General features: G+C 37.7%; 1 protein-coding gene across 1 annotated transcript; it reads right to left on the reverse strand.

The window, feature by feature from the left end:
- Positions 1-600: 600 nt before the first annotated feature.
- Positions 601-21,442, reverse strand: LOC115212338 (nuclear transport factor 2). Its single transcript, XM_029781207.2, has 4 exons — positions 21,131-21,442; positions 11,388-11,456; positions 7,024-7,122; positions 601-1,522 (listed from the first exon to the last, which is right to left on the reverse strand). The coding sequence occupies exons 1-4, from the start codon at positions 21,236-21,238 to the stop codon at positions 1,403-1,405; spliced, it is 396 nt and encodes a 131-aa protein (XP_029637067.1). The 5' UTR covers positions 21,239-21,442; the 3' UTR covers positions 601-1,402.
- Between the last annotated feature and the right edge of the window lie 357 nt (positions 21,443-21,799).

Below are 21,799 nucleotides of genomic sequence, written 5' to 3' on the forward strand. Positions count from 1 at the left end.
CAATACACATTTTAAAAACTTATCCCACCTGTGTTGTCATCTTTTTGTGTTTATTGCTTTCATAATCTACCTATCTATCTGTATATATATATATATATAGTCACTTTGCTCTTTTGAGAAAATTAAACATAGAGGTTGTTTGTGATATATCAACTATTGGTAACTTAATTATGGCTGAAGTAATAGATATCTTTATGTTTCCTCAGTATTTGTAAAGCTTAAAGAATTAAGGTTTCACAAAATACTAGAACTACTAGAAAAAGGCTACTTCAGATCGAATGAGCCCTTCCTAACGAATGTATACAAAACCTATATTGAAGATCTTTTTACATCATATTTTGGCAGTTGAACTGCCAACTTGTCTGCTCCTAAAATAAGAAAATAAATGTAAATCCAAAACCACTTGTGTAATTAAAAATATTTGATAATCTAACAAATCTAAGACTGATGGGAAAAAAATAGTACAAATAAAAATCAATATAAAGCACTACTACCATTTTTGGGGGGGTTCATTTAAAAAAAAGTTTCTGAGGATAGAAAAACTATAAACAGCACCTAACTAAAGCAGTTACTGGAAAAATAACAAAAAAACATAAAAAATAGAATGAAGGTGTGTTTAATTTAGGCTTGAGAAAATAGTTCCATAGAAGTATTGGAGGGGAGGGGCAGAAAGTATTGTCTACAAAAGTACTATAATACAAAGTGCAGCCTTTAATGTATTAAGAAATCACATGTGCTTGATTCAGTCCGCAGGGCAGCAAGTTGGAGCCTGAGAAGTTAAATAGCAGCATACATGAGGTGGGTGTGTGTATGTGTATGGTAAGGTGGGAGAGAGAGAGAGAGAGAGAGAAAGAGAGAGAGCTGAAACTAAAGTTATCAGAGATGTTTGTAATGTTATGTGAACAGCAGCAACAGCAGCTCAGCTGGTTACACTGATGAGATCAATGTGAGAAATAAAGAGGGAGAAAAGAGGTTAAAAAAAATCATTAAACATTATAGTATTTTTTATTCTATTTCTGGTAATATTTGTGGTTTCTATTTGGTTTTTGCTTTTAAATAGTGGACAAAATGAGCACAAAGTAATTTCTAAAATAAATGTGGAGTGGGTGGAGAAAACGGCTAAGAGAAGCCATAAGGTCTAATGGTGTAACTCAAGAGAATTTAAATATCTGAAATAGAGAGGAAGCAAATAGATCTTTCAGATGTTCTTTGTTTTGTTTTGTTTTTTCTGTCTTTGATGACTGGAATACTTGCATCACAGCACCAGCCATAGAGACAAGAGAAGAAATCAGTTAAAACAATTTCATCTTTAAAAGTCTTGTCAGTTTTTTTTTTTAAAGAGTTTTTTTTTGTTCTTTTGTTTTGGTTAACTGATGAAAAGAAAAGAAAAAGAGGTAGAAATTTATGTAACAGGGATGTTATGAATTGACAGCCTGAAGAATTCATTAATTATACTATAAGACTCTCCCTCATAGTGTAGATTGAATACCTGACTAAATGACAATGGTTTGTCATCATCAGCCTGGAAAGAAAAAGAAACAAAACGTTTAAATATACACACAAACAGTTCAGACAAGAAAGTTTGGTAGAGGTTAATTTAATTATAGACAAAAAATATGATTTGTAAAAACCAGAAACAATATAGAGTGTGGCTGCATAATGTTATACACACTGTTGTTCAGGTATGTAAAAAAAAAACCCAGCTTACAGTTGTGTTTTTTTACACACACATAGACAATGTCACGTACATACATACACACAAATTATATTTGTTTCAGTCATCTGACTGTGGCCATGCTGGAGCACCGCCTTTAATTGAGCAAAGCGAACCCAGGACTTATTCTTTGTAAGCCTATTACTTATTCTATCGGCCCCTTTTGCCAAACCACTAAGTTATGGGGATGTAAACACACCAATATCAGTTGTCAAGAGATGTTGGGGGGAAAACACAGACACACACACACACATATATACGATGGGCTTCTTTCAGTTTCCGCCTACCAAATACACTTTCCCAAGGTGCCATGCAGTGAAACTGAACCCAGAGCCATGTGGTTGGTAAGCAAGCTACTTACCACACAGCCACTCTTGATATACATAATGAGTATATGCTGTGCTTGAGAAGACACAGCAAAGCTAATTCATGGTCATACATGCAGGCATGTCTGTCATGCCTCCCACTCACACAGTCCTGTCAAAACACCAACAACCTGTCTTCCCAACATCCCTCCTCTCCCACAACCCATGATCACCACCCTCCACTCTCCCTCAAGTGCACATTCACTCCATGTTCTGACACAGCAACCATACTGTGCTTCTTAGCCACTCCATTTTCTCTCACCATCACTTGTTACAGTCATGTCTTCCTCATCCATACTCCGCTGTACTACTTAAACCCCACCACCACCATCACTATTCCTTCTACATAGACCTAAATACATCTCCAACACCAACTATTTTTCTCTCCCTAGTCTCCCCTTACCTGTTGTACTGGAGTAACCAAGTATCCCTTCTATAGTAAGACAACTATCCATGTTCCTCTACCTGGCCTACAGACACTTCCCTCAGTTCCTCCTCCCCCACCTCATCATCATCATCATTTAACGTCCGTTCTCCATGCTAGCATGGGTTGGACGCTTCGACCGGGGATCTGGGAAGCCAGAAGGCTGCACCAGGCTCCGGTCTTATCTGGCAGTGTTTCTACAGCTGGATGCCCTTCCTAACGCCAACCACTCCAAGAGTGTAGTGGGTGCTTTTTACGTGCCATCTGCACAGGTGCCAGGCGAGGCTGGCAACGGCCACGGTCGGATTGGTGCATTTTACGTGCCACCGGCACGGAAGCCAGTTGAGGTGGCACTGGTATCGGCCACGATTCGGATAGTGCTTTTTACGTACCACCAGTTCATAAAAAGCACTGGTGGTACGTAAAGATCTGAAAGATTTTTGTCTTGCAAGTTCCTTGGTGACCTCTCTCTTTCTCTTCCCACAATATATGTAGTAATGACAGCTGTGTCAAGCAGAAGTGGTTACTATGTTGTTATAAGGAGTAGAGGTCATTGCTGCAGTGGATTCTCCCTCAATCTGTATAGTGAGCATCCAGTTGATTGACTAATTGAAATTAGTAACCAGAAGACTATATCACAACCATGTGCACTTCCAGGCCATATGATACAACACGACACGTTTGACCCTTTGAATTACAATTGAAGAGAAAAAGTAGAATCAATCCCAACCTACCATAGATAAATGGTTAAGTTCACCTTGGTAAGATTTGAACTTTAGAAATGCTGCAAGGTATCCTATCTGATCCTCTAATAATGTGCCAACCCATAGCCATGTAGTAGTGGAAGATAGCAGTGAAGAGGAGACTGTGTTAATAAAGGGGTAGTGGGGTATTTTCCTATCAGCCCGAGAGCCTTTCTATTAATGTTACATCTAAAACAATGCAGGAACAGATGTAGGAACAGTACTCCATTGGGAGTTTTGCTTCAGCTTTGTAGAGAAGAGTCTGAAGATTTGACTGGTGACTGAGACCGTTGGAGAAGCCAAGTGAGACCATAACCCGTGGACTATGCTAGTGGTGTACAACCAGCCCACTTATAAGTACCCTTCATTCATGGGACAGTAAACTTTGCTTACAAAGACCTGTTGAGGCAAGTGAAATCAAAATTGCTGACGTGGCTGATGACAGTACCGCCTGATTGGCACCTGTGTCAGTGGCTCACCATTCGAACGTGATCATTGCCAGTGTCGGTGGAAACATGAAAAACAACATTCGAGCGTGGTTGTTGCCAGTGCTGCTGGACTGGCTCCCATACAGGTGGCATATAAAAAAACACCTTTTGAGCATGGTCGTAGCTAGTACCGCCTGACTGGCCCTCGTGCTGGTGGCACATAAAAGCACCCACTAACTCTTGGAGTGGTTGGCGTTAGGAAGGGCATCCAGCTGTAGAAACATTGCCAGATCAGATTGGAGTCTGGTACTTTAACATCCGCTTCCATGCCAACATGGAAAGCGGATGTTAAACAACGATGATGATGATGGGCCATACACAGCATTTATACATAAGACAAATGTCTGATAAACTAAGGAACAAAACCAGAGACATAAACCACTAGACACAGAATTCAATCTGAATAGTCAGTCACTGTTAGTGAGATAGAGTGGCAGTAGGAGGCTGCCAAAGGACAAATTGAGTGAGAGTAGAAGAATGTTATGCTTGACTGGAGTAGTAAAAAAAGAGGGAAGGGGTAATGAAAAAATTAAAATGAGAGTGGGTTGGATTAAGAGGTGTAAACAAAGAGTGGCAGCTAAAAAGTGATAGAAAATACAGCTGCTGAGAAATTTTTGATTCAAACATGAGTTATCCCCCTTGTCGGTACATGTGTATATCTTTTAATGAACTTGGACAATTAACGAAGTTGTTAAGACTGCTAATTGATAAAATACTTTATGGTATTATTTCAGCATTTTGAGTTCTTAGTTCAAATCACACCGAAGTCAACTTTACCTTCTATCCTTCTGGGGTCGATAAATAAAGTCCCATCTCTGATTGCAGACTTGTAGAAATGTTAGAGTAGGGGATTAGTATTCGTATGAAATCCTGCCATGGCTTACTTGGATGGTTACCTTAATCCTTTGTTGTAACACCATTACCTAGCACCTTCGGTACCTTTAGCGGGGTCCACTTCGTTGCAAGCATTCAGACTCAGTCTCCAGTCTGAGGTGACTCCCCCCCCCCCCACAAGTCTCAGGCATTCTGCAATGTCTTCAATTTTGTTTAGAAATTTACCCTTTTAATATATTTTCAATAAATAAATATAAATTGTAAGACTTGTCCCAATGGACAAATGAACCGGTATTTTTCTCACAGACAACTGAACGTAGCTTTCTAGGACAGATTCACTTGGTGTAAAGATGAGAAAAAGGAGGAGGGACAGGGGCCTAGGTTTCAAGGATGTCCTCACCTAAGACAGCACCTTTGTGGGCTTTTATGCCATCAAGAACCAAATGCTTCAGAAAAAAAATTACAAAAGGAATTGTCTTATGGTTCTCTATAAGCTTTTAGCAGATCTTTATAACTTTCAAAATAACCATGGAATTTTCATGGGTTCTACTGGTTAGGGAGTGTTCTCAAACAGCTGAGGTTTACACACTTATACTGTTTTAAACTCAGATGATTTTTTTGTTTTGGAGTGGTTGGTGCTAGGAAGGGCATCCAGCTGTAGAAACTCTTCCAGATAAGATTGGAGCCTGGTGCAGCCATCTGGTTCGCCAGTCCTCAGTCAAATCGTCCAACCCATGCTAGCATGGAAAGCAGACGTTAAATGATGATGATGATGATGTAGAATGATTTCAAGGCCTCCGATCAAACAATTCAGGAGTTTAGAGAATTTTTATGGGGAAAAGGAGATACTTTGTGAAAGTGATTAAGAAATGTGGGTGGAGGAGTGGAAGTGTAGTTAAGAAGTTAGCCTGCCAACAACATTGGTTCAGATTCATTTCCATGGCTTGGGCATGATCAATACATTGTGAAAGAATCTGGCAGATGGAAACTGTATGAAGCCTGTCATATATCTATCTGCATGTGTGAATGTTTACAACACAGTACTCCAATCTCTTTTTTGCTGAGGTACCCTTGCCAAGCCTTTCAGAAATTCATGGCACCCAATCTAATAGGAGTTGTATTTTGATTCAACATCAATATTACAAAACTTTGTCCCTGGATAATAACATCTGTGTAAGAAAACTATGTCTCCGGAATTGATAATAAAAATTTTTCTTTAATTTCACCAATGTTGACATAACAAAAATATAATAGACAACAAAACAAAATATAAGATGGCAATAATATTTATCGATAAAATAAATATCAAAATGTATTTTTGACTCTAAATGATTAATCATGATACCACATATGTATGTATATTTTGCAGCACACTGGTTGAGAAGCTGTGGTTTACAGTATATATTTCACATAGAAAAACGCTGGGTTATGAAAACAGTGAGCTTTGTTGTCATAGTAATAGAGAAACGGAATGGATGGTTAAGGCTGTAACTGCCAGATCAGAGATGACCCGGGGCTAAACAACAACTATACTTAATTATATAAGAGAGCCTCTAAAAAGCTGGACACTATTGTCTGACCAGTTTGTAATCTAAAGAATAACCAAACATCCCCACTAATTACATAGACATGTGAAAATATACACAACACAACACAAATTAAGACCATATTGTAAAACCATCATCACTTAATGTCCACTTTTCCATGCTTGCATGAATCAGACAATTTGTTGAAGCAGATATTTCTATGGCAGGATGCCTTTCCTATCACCAACCTTCACCTGTTTCCAAGCAAGGTAATATTTCCTCATGACCAGACATGTTTTTCATGGGAAATGAGAAGCACTGCTTGTATGATGGTGATGCTCATTTACAACAATGTCAAGTAAAGGACACACACACAACAGGCTTCTTTCAGTTTCTATCCAACAAATCAAGCAAGGTTTTGGTTGGCCCAGAGCTACAGAAGATACTTGCCTAAGGTGGCATGCAGTGGGACTGAATCCCAAACCTCGTGATTGGGAAGCAAGCTTATCCACACAGCCACACCTGCATTTGTCCTTGTCTCTATAAGTGTTTTGCTGTTGTTTAACAAGAGCTTGGCCTTGTTTCAACCAATCTACAATCAAAGTCATTCAGGATGCGATCATCTTGTTTTTGGTTTTATCAATCCTAATCTATCTTGGACTGTATTATCCAATGTACCTTTCCGTTATTTATAAAGGTAGGGTGTAATATGAGGTAGATCTGACTGTTGTGTTTAGCAGCTCAAACAGCTATGCCAAGATTCCCTTGTTAACTTGACATAAGCTTGTCAGAGGATGTGAGCCACAATCTACAACATTTAGAAGTGTTCACTACATCTTGTTGATGTCCAATGAAGAGAGGCAATAATTATATACACACCTGACATGTTTATGTGAACAATATATAAACAAAAAAATATAATAACCTACTTGAAGCTGGCCGGTGATCAATATTAAAATTCCACCAGTGGTAGTAGGAAGAGCATCCAACTTTGTGACAACGTGCTTGATTGTTTTAAATGGCAACGACTGAAAAATCAAAATAAATATTTTACAAGTAAATTTATTTATGTATATTTTACAAGTTAATATATATGTAAACTGTTTAACCCTTTTGTTACCATACTTCTGTTGAGATGTTCTGTGTTTCTTTCAATTAATTTTAAATATAACAAAGAATTTAGTAAAATAACTTAGTTATCATTACGCTAGTGTTAGAAATATAAATTGCGACTAAGGTTTGGTGGAAGATTTTAATTTAAAACTTTTGAAAACAAAACATTTGTACTACAAAGCCAGAGGTGGTTTCAGCCAGGTTGGTATAAAAAGGGTTAATATTTTTAAATGCTTAGTAGTACTACAAATACAACTATTTGTTGTGTCTGGGGAGAATCATTTTCTTTTTGTGCCTTATAATTTAACACACTCACCGGTAAAATTTCCACTTATTTCTTATTTTTATTTCCCTAGAAATTTTTCTTGCGTCTTGCAACCTTTTCAAGAGTCTTGACTCTCTCCAAAAACGAAATACAACTATTTGCCTTAACTAAAATATCATCATTTAACGTCTGTTGTTCATGCTGGTTTGGGTTGGACAAAATATATTTAAATTCTACATGTGATACTAGTTATCATCAACATCATCTTACATCTGCTTTCCCTGCTAGCATGGGTGGAACAGGATATGATGATTCAAGTCATTGCCCACTGGAAGTGACTGTTCACATAAACTGGTGTCTGTAAGTGCCATTCTGCTTGGCTTCTACAATGTAAAAAGCACCCTCTACACTCTCAGAGTGGTTGTCATTAGGAAGCGTATCCAACTGTAGAAATCTTGCCAAATGAGATTGGAGCCCTGGTGCAGCCTCCTGGCTTGCCAGTCCTCAGTCAAACTGCCCAACCCATGCCAGCTTGGAAAGCAGACGTTAAACGATGATGATGAAACAACAACTATATAAATATTCTTTGATCATTTTACAGAAAATAAAGGAAATTTTGAATGCAGAATATTTTGTACCATTAAGTTGAGCAAACCCTGACAACAAATACTGTCTTCTATAATACCAAATAATAGATTTTGAAATGTGAGAACATTTTTTATAAACAAACTTTAAAATGCTGAGTGAGTATTTTACAGAAAATTAAGTAAATCTTGAATGCAGAAATATCTGTGAATACTGCTCAGGCGATCAGGTAAATACCCTTAGAATATGAAGACAGAAAAAAAAAAGTAGCCAGCAGACCTCAACAGAAAATCATGCTCAGTACCTCTATTCTTAGAACAAATTAAATATGCAGTATTTACTATTGTTTTCTCAGCTCTAATCCATTTTAAGTTGCCTCCAGTTCATAGTGTTTCAACTGTGAAAATCTCATTTTGGAGCAATTCATTTTCAGCCACTTAAAAAAAAACATAGTACCTAACCATTGACTAGTAAACAGAAAAACATTGTTTCATCGATGATCAAACCATGTCCATTGCATTCGCTAATGGCTTGAAAGCTCAGATCAACCTACACTAACTTACATCGACTCTATTCTCCAAAAATTTTAGTCAACAGATCTTGAAGTTATCTCTCTTATACTGAATTTTAAACACCATTAAGCGTTTCTGTCTACTAATTACAAGACCCTACAGTATTGTTTTTAAACAAGTTTTCCATAAAAACTGATTTAGTAATTCTCAATCATTTTAATGGATGTTCTGTCACCTCATTAACATATTCAAATCTTACACTTATCCTGGAATCTGACCCCACTATTACCTCTAAACTATGCTCACCATTTTCCAGGCAAATTCAGTTGACATATCCACCATGTTCATAAATAAAACCATTTAAAACTATAAAAGTAAAAAAAAATGCATTGGTTTAATTACGAAGCATACAAAACCAGAAAAAAAATACGACAAAAAAATTATAATTCGTTGACATTTTCATTAATGTTAATTAGCTTATCATCATCCAAGACAAGCTGGCAGAAATGTTTGCACACCAAGCGAAATGCTTAGCAGTATTTCATCTGCCGTTACGTTCTGAGTTCAAATTCCGCTGAGGTCGACTTTCATCCTTTCGGGGTCGATAAATTAAGTACCAGTTACACACTGGGGTCGATGTAATTGACTTAATCCCTTTGTCTTTGTTTGTCCCTTCTATGTTTAGCCCCTTGTGGACAGTAAAGAAATAAGAAATGGATCAAAATTAATATTAATGTTTGAAATATAATTAACCCTTTTGTTATAATATTTCTGTTGAAATACAGGGTCTTAGTTTCAATTAATTTTGAAAATAATGAAGAACTTAGTAAAACAATTTTGTCATTATTAAGCTGGTGTTTAGACTATCATATGAAGTTTTGATGGGAGGTCTTCATTTAACCCTCTTTATTTATTCACAATGTTTTCAATTAATCATACATTATCTTGTAACTTTGAGATTTTGCTGATGTGACTGCTGATCTTTAGAATGATATATTGTAGGTTAGGTGCGAGACGCCATATCCAGACAGTTTAAACATAAAATAGATGGAATATTTGGGATGGATAAGGCTAGTTTAAAACAGGAAGTTTGCATCACAGAACTGGGGCGATCTCAGGCAGGCTTGTATCAAAAGGGTTAATGGTGTAATTTAAGCATTTTAGTTTCTTCAGGGTGAAATGAATGTTTTTTTTTTTTTTAAATATTTACACTTTATGAAACCAAGAAAATTACAAATATCATAATAGTTATCATCATTTAACGTCCATTTTTCATGCTGGCATGTGTTGGACAATTTGATGAGCTGGCAAGCCAGAGAGCTATACAGAGCTCCCATTATCTCTTTTGGCATGGTTTCTATGGCTGGATGCCCTTCCAAATGCCAACCACTTCAGAGAGTGTAGTGGGTCCCTTTTATGCAGCCACCTGTGTAACGTACATAATTTATTTGCACCATTGAAAGATATGATGCTGTGGGTCATGTCAGAGACAAAATATATTCAAAGACATGTTGTGTTAGAAACCCAACATATATTGTGTTTCTATCAGAACATTTCCTCATCATAATCATTTAATGTCTGTTTTCCATGAATGAATTGGACAGTTTAACAGGAGCCAGAAAACCAGAAAACTGCACAAGGCTCTAATTGTTTCTTTTGGCATGGTTTTTATAGCTGCTGGCCCTTCCTAACACCAACCAATTTACAGTGTGTACTGGGTGCTTTTTTATGTGACACCAGCATAGGTCCTTTTTATGTGGTACCAGCACTCGCAGGGTTGCCAAGTAGCTTGCATGACAAGGACCTCTCAAGCTGAGAGAGGGAGTGGAACCAAGAGAAGTAGCCATTTGCTAGGCAAGAGGTTGGAGTATGATGGAAGGACAGTTGTCTTACTACAGAGGAGATACATGGTTATCTCAGTAGGACAAGGAAGCGAAAGGCAGCGGGAAAGATAGTGAAAGAGAGAGGGTCTACCCACAAAGAACAATGGGATAGAGATGTTCCGTAAGAGTGTGAGGGGAGATATTTAGAGATAGCAAGTGATGGTGAGGGGAACTGGAGGAGCCTGCAGTAGGCAGTGGGTGTGATGGGGAAATGGGTTATGGGTGATTCTTGCCAAAGATAGAACTATGTGCGTGTGTATGTGGGGGGTATGGTTGTAAAGGATGTAATTGTATGTATGGATGGCCATAATTTTACTCTTCTTCTCAGACAAAAGTCACAGCACCGTGCCTTTCAGTGGTGTATATATGTTAAGTGTAATACAAAATATATGTAGTTTGATTTAATATCGTTTCAACTTGCCTCATCTGTGCAACAGATGAGGCAAGTGTCTTCTACTGTATCCTTGGGTTGACCAAAGCCTTGTGATGTGAAAACAGCCAGATGGAAACTGAGTGGGAATATGTCAGGGAGACTATTCCTACTTTTGAGATGGTAGACTTATGGTGCCTTAAGTAGTTAGTTGCAAGCATTCAGGACAAGTCCCCAGTGTAAAGATAAAAGAGGTCTTGACCTGGGATAATGAATAATTCTTCTTCTTCTCATCAACATCTTCTAACATCTGCTTTGTATACTGGCATGAGTTAGATAGCTTGATAGGACCTGGTAAGCAAGAGAACTGCATCAGGCTCACACTGCATGCCCTTTCTAACACCAACCACTTTACAATGTACTGGGTGCTTTTTATGTAGCACTGGCATCAGTGATTTATATGTGGTACAAGCAGGAGTAAAGACAGTCTTGTGGTTATAACGATTAAAAAAACAACAACAAAGGCAAGCGAGACAAAGTGTTATATAATATTGAAAGCTCTCACTGTTATTTTTTTCATTATGTTATCTTGTCCTTGGATACTTTCACCTTCAAATATAAGCATGGCTTGTGCCTGGAAAAAAGAAAAAAAATTTTAAAATGAGGTCTTGGAATCAACACATTTTCATAAGACAAACACAAACAGTTAAAGAAAACAATAACATTATCACAACTACAGCTATTCGCTCAGGTGTCACCTTCGTTTCATAAGGTTTTTAGGTGAATTGGCAGAGTTATTGGGGTATTGGGTAGAATGCTTGGTGATATTGGTTTTGACTCGTTGTGCTCCAAGTTCAAATCCCACTGTGGTCAAATCTGTCTTCCATCCTTTAGTTTTACACTTTACTCTTTTACTGGCTTCAGTCATTTGATTGCGGCCATGCTGAAGCACCACCTTTAGTAAACAAATCAACCCCAGGGCTTATTCTTTGTAAGTGTAGTACTTATTCAATCTGTCTCTATTGCTGAACCGCTATGTTACAGGGACATAAACATACCAACATTGGTTGTCAAGCGATGGAGAGGGGGGGGGGGACACACACATATACATGACGGATCTCTTTTAGTTTCTGTCTACCAAATCCACTCACAAAGCTTTGGTCGGCCCAAGGCTATAGTAGAAGATACTTGCCGAAGTTGCTACACAGTGGGACTGAACCCAGAATCATGTGGTTGGGAAGCAAGCTTCTTACCAAACAGCTACTCTTGCACCTATTTGATAAAAAAAATTCCAAACTAAGGTAGAGAAGTGGGGAAACTGCTGGAGGACTGGGCAAGATTCTGTGTGGCACCCTATCTAACTCATTATCTTTTGAAAACAAAACCTATGGTGATACTGATGCCAAGGTATCAACCAAAATTGATGTCCTTTCTCTTTGATAAACATTGGCACCATGGAGAGAGGCAATTTGATTGCAAGGCCAACTACCAATTTTTCTTAAGAACTCTTGCTCTGGTCTGCACATAAATGTGCAGAAACAATATTAATCTTCATATGTGGAAGCCTCTCAATGTTTTATTCAAAGAATTTATGCCTGTGGCATGTAAAAAGCACCAACCGATCGTGGCCGTTGCCAGCCTCCTCTGGCCCCTGTGCTGGTGGCAAGTAAAAAGCACCCACTACACTCACAGAGTGGTTGGTGTTAGGAAGGGCATCCAGCTGTAGAAACACTGCCAGGTCAGACTGGAGCCTGGTGCAGCCTCCTGGCTTCCCAGACCCTGGTCAAACCGTCCAACCCATGCTAGCATAGAAAGCGGACGTTAAACAATGATGATGATGAGGACGTTAAACAATGATGATGATGAGGATTGCTTCAAGGCATCACCAGCAATCAAAATTTTGTCAAACCTTTTGCACTAGACAATGACAAACCAGACAACTGAATTCATAATCATAATCGTCATCATTTAACATCTACCTTCCATGCTGGCATGAGTAGGACAGTTGGATAGGGGTCTGGCATGCAGCAGGGCTGCATCAAATTCCAATGTCATCTTTGGAATGGTTTCTAAGGCTAGATGCCCTTCCTAAAGAAAGAAAATTTCTAACTGTAATGCTGAAACTAGACCAACAATCTTGCTTCAGACCAGATACAATAGAACCACATCAGTGAGCAGGTTGCAGTGAGTGAGAGGAAAATTTTGACAATGAATAATGTTTTTTTGTGTTTTTTGAATGGCTACCTTGTCTTCCACACTGTAACCAGTTTACTTAATTACACTAATTATTTCACTAGTTTTAGTCATTGGACAACAGCCAGGGCAACAGAGATATAAAGATTTCAAGGATTTTCAGATCTATTTATTGATCCACTTCCCCTATAATCTTCCCATTATAATCTCAAAATTCTTTTATGCCTCAAACACCAACTTTGTTATGAAAAGGTCAATTATTTTCCAAAATAAAATAAAAAGACTTGGACAATGCATTTCATTAGAAATATAGTGACAAAATGGGTTAATAACTTGCAAAATAAAATAAACTAGCATAAAACATTTAATTCTTTAGAGAATTGGTTTGTTTTCATAGCTAAAATTATATTGGCCTACTTGTATCATTAGTTAACACAAATTAATAATTGTTATGTGTATATATGTGTGTGTGTGTGTTCCATTGCTGTTGACTCCAAGAGCCGAACAGGATGTGACTTTCAAGTATGTGTATGTATAAATGTATGCACACACACACACACACAACAAATAACATCATTTATTATATTAATCTGCTTCACAATGATGCCATAAGTTAGATGAGATTTGAAACACTGTTTTAGAGTTGGTTCTCTCCTTAAATTGACTCTTACAACATACAAACATAGTGTACATCATTTTTCAAACCATGGGTGCGTGTCTGTGTATATATACAGGTCTCTATGTATGTATGTATGTATGTATGTATGTATGTATATATATATATATATATATATATATATATATATATATATATATAATATATATATATATAAAATTATAATTTAGGGTATCTAAGAGATACCACCACGCTGGAAATAGCAGCCAAACCTTGACTCTAAAGCCACATTAAATGTTCATACAGCACCAGGAGAGAAGACAAAGAGACAAAATAAACTACTGGATAATTCCAGATCCCGGATTTCTGGCTCTGCATAAGAAATGCTTTGCCTTCATCAGTGGAATATACTCAGATACCACATAAATACAAATATATATATATATATATATATATATATACACAACATATGAATACTTATATATACGAATGTATACATACATATATATGCACACGACCATAAATTTATTTATATATATATATATATATATAAATAATCCTTTTCTATAGGCACATGGCCTGAAATTTTGGAGGAGGGTTTATTTGATTATATTCACCCTAGCACTCAACTGGTACTTATTTTATGGACCCCAAAAGGACAAAAGGCAAAGTTGATCTCAATGGAATTTGAACTCAGAATGCAAAGATGGGTGAAATACTGCTAAGCATTTTGTCCAGCAAGCTAAGAATTCTGCTACCTTGCCACCCACTTTTTTAATTTTTTTTTTTTTACATTTGCAGCTTCAGTAATGCTTACATCCACAATGCTTATAATTACAATGCTTCAAACACATTCATATACAATGCTTCATTACACTCCACCCCAGTAGAAGCAACAATTCTAACATGTTTGAATGATGGGAGGTTAAAAAACTATCATGACGTCTGTTATCAAGCGATCATGGGAACCTTTTCAGGTGCTGAATAACATCTCTTCCTCCTGTGTTACCTCCCATATCTCTCCCAGTTTTCAGAGTTGGCACTGTAAATGTGGGCACATTGAAAGATAGGTCTAGCGAGATTGTAGAGATGCTTGAATGGAGACGTGTTGATGGATGCTGCGTACAAGAGGTAAAGGTGGAGAGGAGCAAAGCACATAGGTATAAACTCTTCTGGGAAGATAACAGTGATGGAATAGGGGGTGTGGGCATAATTCTTGCAGAAAAATGGGTGGATAAGGCCACAGAGGTAGTGAGGGTGAGTGATAGAGTACTTAAACTCAGGCTAGTTTTGCGGAATTGTATAGCTACAATTATATTTGCCTACATCCCACAAGTGGGCCTACCAAATGTACAGAAGGACCACTTTTATGATATTCTTCTGTAGGCTACGTCAAAGATGAGTGACAATGATCTCATCTTTGTGGCTGGAGGTTTTAATGGGCATGTCAGACAGCAACCTGGTATCTTCCATGGTGTACATAGAAGCCATGGAATTGGTACCAGAAATGAAGAGGGAACTAGGCTCTTGGAGTTCTGCATTGCAACAGCCTATTGATTTGCAACACCAACTTCAAGAAGCCAGCCTGTCACCTGACTGATTTCATTCTCACCAGACAGCAGGATGCATAGTTGCTCTTAAATACAATGACCCTCCCTGGTGAAGAATGTACCCCCCAGCATAGTCTAGTTATTTGTGACTTTAGACTCGAAACCAGAAAGGTGCCAAAAAGCAGACCAATCTGGAAATTAAGGACTTGGAAGGTTAAGAACTCTTCACATGGTCAGAGATTTAGGGATATCCTTACTGAGAAATCTGAGGAGAGGGAGGAGGAGCTACAGTCCTGTGACATAGAATGCAGCTGGTGCAAAGCCCCTTCCAGACTAGGGCAACATGGTGATGGAACAATACTGTAGACAGGGCCATTAGAGCAAAGAAACAGGCCTGGAAGAGTCGGGGTAGCAAGAGACTGTATCAGATAGCCAGAAGGGAAGCTAGAAGACAGGTATATATAGCTAAAGGAGTAGCAGAAAAAAGAAGTTTGCCAATGTTCAACAATGTGAGGACCAAAGAACTGAAGTGTTTTGGATTGCAAGACAGTGTGTGAGAGAAAACTGTGATGTCAGGAGAGAAATATGTCCACATGGATGATGGTGCCCTCGCGTTTAATGGTTCTGCAAAGAAAGCGATTTGGACATGCCATTATAAAAAACTGCTGAATGTGGAGAATGAATGGGAGGAGGAGGGTCTGCCAAGGTTGACCCAATTGAGGGACCAGTTACCTGAATCAACAGTACCCTGATAGATAAAGCAATTAAGGATATGAAGACAGGGAAAGCACCTGGCCCATCAGGGATCACCGCTGAGATGCTAAAAATATCCGGCTGGTGTGGGTTATGGTCTTGTCACCCACATCGTAAATCAGGTAGTTCATGAAGGAATCATACTCAATGACTAGTGTAGCAGCACCATAGTCAACTGCTACAAAGGTAAAGGTGATGCTTTAGATAGAACTACAGCAGTATCAAATTATTGGATCAGGTGATGAAAGTTACAGAGAGGGTCATAGCCCAACTAATTAGGGAGGGAGAGAGTTAGCGTAGATGAGTTGCAGTTTGGTTTTGTGCCAGGGAAAAGCACCACTGATGCTATATTTCTAAGGCAACTGCAAGAGAAATACCTAGCCAAAGATAAATCTCCATACTTGGCTTTTGTTGTCTTGGAGAAAGCCTTTGACAGGGTCCTTTTAGCTGGTGGTCAATGTAGAGACTGGGGATAGACGAGTGGTTGATAAGAGCTGTACAAGCCCTGTACAGGGATGCTGTCAGTAAGGTGAGGGTTGGCAACAAGTATAGTGAAGAATTTTGGGTAGAAGTAGAGGTTCACCAAGGATCAGTCCTCAGTCCCCTCTTATCAAAGGCAATAACAAAATAATTCAAGACAGGCTGCCTGTGGGAGCTCCTCTATGCTGATGACCTTGCTCTAATAGCAGAGTCACTGCCAAAACTAGAGACGAAGTTTAGGGTATGGAAACAAGGTCTAGAAATGAAGGGCCTTAGGGTTAACCTAGCAAAAACCAAAGTCGCAATAAGTAGGAAGGCTGACAAATCACAAACCTCTTCAGGTAGATGGCCCTGCTCGATCTGTAGAAAAGGCATAAGTAGAAATGCCATACAATGTACCCAGTGTAAGCTATGGACACATAAAAGGTACAGCAATATCAAAGGAAGGTTAACTGGAAAGATGGTTTGTGTGTGGTAGATGCACAGGGGTAATAAACACTGAAGATGTACAGAAAACGGATTCCATCACATGCCAGGGGGAGAAACTAGAAGTAGTTAATAGTAGATTTGGTAGACAGAAACTGAAAGATACTCCTCATATATGTACATGTGTGCACCATCATCTAGACATCACATGATGGCTGTAAATAAGCATTGCCGTCATACAATGTTTGTTTCCAATTTTTCATGTAAAACATGCCTGGTCACAGAGAAACATTGCCTTGCTCGGACACAGCATCCTGTCATAGAAAATCTGCCTCAACAAATTGCAAGCATGGGAAATTGGTTGTTGAAGGATGTTAACATTATATATATACACAAGTGAGACCGTAGACATGGCCGATGTCAGTATCAGGTCAACGACACCCAAGCAGGTAGAATGTAAAAAACACCCACTGCACTCTCAGAGCGGTTGCCATAGAAAAACCTTGCCAAATCAGATTGAAATCTGGTGCAGCTCCTTGGTTTACCAGTTTTCAGTCAAACCGTCCAACCCATGCCAGCATGGAAAACAGACATTAAATGATGGTAATGACATGCACACTTCTATGTATGTGAGATCTAAATAACACTAGTGAAATTTTAGGTTAATTTTAAAGTTTTGGCAGACTTCCAAATTGTTTTATAAGCTGTCTGTAAAATCATTTTCTTTCAATCTCTATATTTACTGCCAATTTGTTTTGATTTTATCTCTTATTCTTTTCAGTTACTGGACTGCAGCCATACTGGGATGCCACCTCAAATGGTTTAGTCAAACAAATTGATCCCAGTTTTTCTGAAGTCGAGTATTAACCCTATCATTCTCTTTTGCCCAACTGCTAAGTTACAGGGATGTAAACAAGTCAACAGTAGCTATCAAGAGGTGGTGGAACAGACACACATTTTATGTGTGTGTGTATGTACATATAATATATATATATATATATATATAATGTACATATTATATATATACATACATACACACACGTTGAGCTTGCCTCTTTTACCAAATCCATTCACAAGGTATTAGTTGATCCAAGACTATAGAAGATACTTGCTCAAGGTGTTATGCAATGAGAATCAATCCAAAATCACACAGCCATGTTTCAAATCATGGTTGAGCTCAACTGTTTTTCATTCTTTTGGTTTTGGACAAGTCCATCTCTAAAGATTGTGTCAACAGACATTATAACGATGTAAGGTTATACAGAAAGATTGTTTCTGTTTTTGTGTGTATGTGTGTAGACATCATCACTGTTTTAACGTCACTTTCCATGCTTGCATGGATTGAGCAGAGTTTGGGACAGATTTTTCAAGGGCTGAATGCCCTTTCAGTTATCAACCCTTGTTTGTAAGTTAATATTTCCCCTTGGACAGGCATGTTTCTACAGAATACTGGAAATGAACTACAATTTGCAACACAATGTCAAAACAAGGAGGCATAAACGTACGTACGCGCACATATCGATGAGTGACTTGGAAACCAAGGCATGCAATCCAATCGCCAAGGTGAAGAGTGGGACAGTGGAAACTAAAAGCCCGTTGCCCGCGCGCGTATGTGTGTGTGTGTAAAGAATCCATTCTGTAAGGTGGTTGGTGTTAAGAAGGGCATCCAACAGTAAAAACCCTGGTCTAGTCTTCTACCTAGCCAGCCCGTCAAACCGTCCGACTCATGCCAGCATGGAAAACAGACATTAAATTATGATGAAATATATGTATGTGTGTGATGGGTTTCTTTCAGTTTCCATCTAGCAAATCCACTCACAAAGACTTGTCGGCCTGAGGTTTTAATAGCAGACACTTGCCCAAGGTGCCACGTAGTGGGAAGTGGGGGTGAGGCCGAAACTATGTGGTCGGGAGGGGAGGCAAACCTTCAAACCACAGGCGCCACGCCTGTTAGGTGAACATGAAATAGTTTGAGTGAGAAGTAGTGAAGATGCGAGGTGCTGCTGTATGAATATGGTAGACGGGGGGGGGTGAGGTAAACCCAAGAATATTTGAGACAGGATGTTAGTAAACCACCACAGAGAAAAGATAGTGTTTTAAAGATGGCGATTGATGTCTGTCTAAGGTAAGCAGAGAGTTAAACGAACTTCAAACTATGAAGAAAATTCGGCACTTTGTTATTACACTACCCTTCCAAATGAAACAAAATAAATGATAAAGGTGTCTTTTTACGTACGGGGATATAATAAACATTTGTAAAATAATATTTTGCTTGTGGATCGGCCAAATTACGCACCATGCATTCCAATAAGATATGTCTAAACAAATCTGTGTCCCATAAGTTTTCAATATAGTTTTCTTTATAGCCTGATTCACAACTTAAATTGAAGGATTCAAACATAAAAAGAATTATAAACAATACGTAGGGGATTTTATAAAGTCATTACTTTATAAAAACAATACATTATATTATTTGTTTCTTCAAGTCAAACGAAGAAGCGGCTAAAATGTTACATCATTTGTGGGTCTTACTCGAAATAGACTTTTCGTTCCCACGACAAACCAATTAACCCCAAATTTGAATCACACACATTGAAAGAGACCTTCATACATATGAGTGATATATTAGTATCACTTATTGATCATCATCCGATCTACAACAGTTCTATACATATTATCACGTAGATTCTGATTAGACGCAATAATTTGGGGATATATTTATTTGATAATTGATTCTCAATTAAAAGGACATTTTGTTTAAACGTTTAACCCCACCCGACCCCATACTTTAAGCTATTTAATGGACATCAATGCATCACAGTCTACATTTTAGTCAAACCCGATTCATAATCAATATTGATTGTTGATGAAACATTTATAGAAATAGACAAATCAATGATTGAATCGGCGGCCCCATGTTTGTCATAATTACATTGACTCCAGCTGGATTTGAAGTCAGATCACTGTAGAATTTACTAAAATTCACAAAGAAGTGCTATTAATCTACAGATTTTTTCTATCATTTGATCTTTAAAACATAAAAATCATGGATTAAATGAATGAAAATATTTTTTCCCCAAAAGATATTTTCTCCACTCAGAATTGCAAGCAATCATCAAATATCTTCAATGTAACCAAAGTCAGACACTAATACAAAGAAACAACGGTTGAGTAATTCCTCGACCGTTATCATGTGGGTTTAATTACATCACCGACGACTTGATATCAACCCTAACATTTGCTTAAAATACATTCGAAATTTCTTGAACAGCATATACAAAACATACATGAAAATATATCGATTAGTGTATATTTATGATTAAGATGAGGGAAAAACTAATGCTTAATACGATATGCAATGGAATCATCTGTCCGTTGTTTATTAGCAATGACTGATGTTTTGACGATGTTTCTAGAATTGAAGAGAAACAGGCATTATGGAGGTTCTCGCAAAAGAATCAAGGAAAGATAGGAGTTTACTAAATTACCAGAAGAATAAACTATATTGTAATTAACTGTGGCAAATATATCTTTGCAAAATTTCCCCAATATCAATAGGTTCTCCGACGATTTGAATTGAGTGATTATTTTAATGTATAAAAGCGAAACATGTGTTTAACGTCCCTGGTCGGCCGACACGTGTTGTTTATTAGGATATCTAAATCAACACTGACAATAAATTACTAATTGTTGTAATCAAAATGATGCGAATTAATAGGAATTCACATTTTATAAGATTGTCAATAAAACATTTTTTCCCTGGCTTTCAACTTCCACAAACTGTCTGACGAGGCTTCTAGAAATACATCGCACTATAAACAGCTAATTGTATTAAGCAAACGAAAACCCTGGTAACCATGTTATGTTATAAATATATTCTCTCGCTCGGTTTGATGCACTGACTGCTTACACAGGTGTACAAGACGTGACATTGATGGTTTTTTCTGATATTTAAGTGAGCTGGTGTGATCACAATAACGGAGAATTGGTCCCGCGACGAACAACGGCAGAAGAAGAGACATTTGTAAAACAAAAGATTCTACAGATAATGATCGTTAATATAGCAGCTGGCTTCTTACAAACATATCGAAGATTGGAATGTTAACGGAATGTCTTTTTTTTTTCTTACTCAATTTAAAATCTGAGATTTCTCTCAAAGGAAATTTCTGTCAGTTTAAGTAAAGTTTTTCCCACCGACCACACGTTCGAGTGCACTGACTTAAGAACCGCTAGAAACAAAAATACTGCACATGTCTGACCGTCCCAATTGAGGAGGTAGGTACAACTTACATGGTAGACTCCTCTTAAATGGCATCGAAATTCCACACAATCGAAATAATTGTAATAATGCTCCACGAATTTCTCCGCAATCGTTGTATAACTGCCTGGGAAGGCCATCTTTGTTGGGATTATCTGACCAAAACAGAGGGATTTAGAGGGACCAGGTGCCAAAAATAGACGACTGGTAAATTTTTAAAAATCTTGTAGAGATCTTATGTAAAAAAAAAGCTGCAAAGATTCAATGCTGCAAGAAATGCTGAGATTTTGTTTAGAGAAAATAATTCAGACTCCTCAAAATGGCGGGAGTGATAAAGTAGGCAAGTGCGCATGTCAGTGATAAGGACTATCGAAAAAGCAGGATTTTAATTGGTTAATAGTCGCAGCTAACTTTGTCAACTGTTGAAAAGTTTTTTTCCTCTACTCTATTACAAAATATTGAATTAATTCTATTGAAACCAAACACTTCAAGATTCGGAGATTAAAAAAAATATATTTTTAATGTAAAAATGTTTCTAGCTGAAAGTAAATTCTTCAAACTAAAAGTATTCAGTTTTTTTTTTTTAAATCTAAATATAATTATAATGCTACTTTTAGAAAATAAAGCATATAAAACTATAGTTTAATCTTATAACTGCTTATTATCACCATCTGAAATGAATCAAAGATAAATCCAACTTG

The sequence above is a fragment of the Octopus sinensis genome, linkage group LG1 (assembly GCF_006345805.1).
Source record: "Octopus sinensis linkage group LG1, ASM634580v1, whole genome shotgun sequence".
Lineage (NCBI taxonomy): Eukaryota > Metazoa > Mollusca > Cephalopoda > Octopoda > Octopodidae > Octopus > Octopus sinensis.

Coding starts and splice junctions, on each gene's coding strand:
- LOC115212338 (XM_029781207.2), bottom strand. CDS start 21,238: ATGGCCTTCCCAGGCAGTTATACAACGATTGCGGAGAAATTCGTGGAG. Junction 11,457..21,130: donor ATTTAAGAGGAGTCTACCAT/GTAAGTTGTACC, acceptor TCTTTTTTCCAG/GCACAAGCCATGCTTATATT. Junction 1,523..7,023: donor TGATCACCGGCCAGCTTCAA/GTAGGTTATTAT, acceptor TTTTCTTTCCAG/GCTGATGATGACAAACCATT.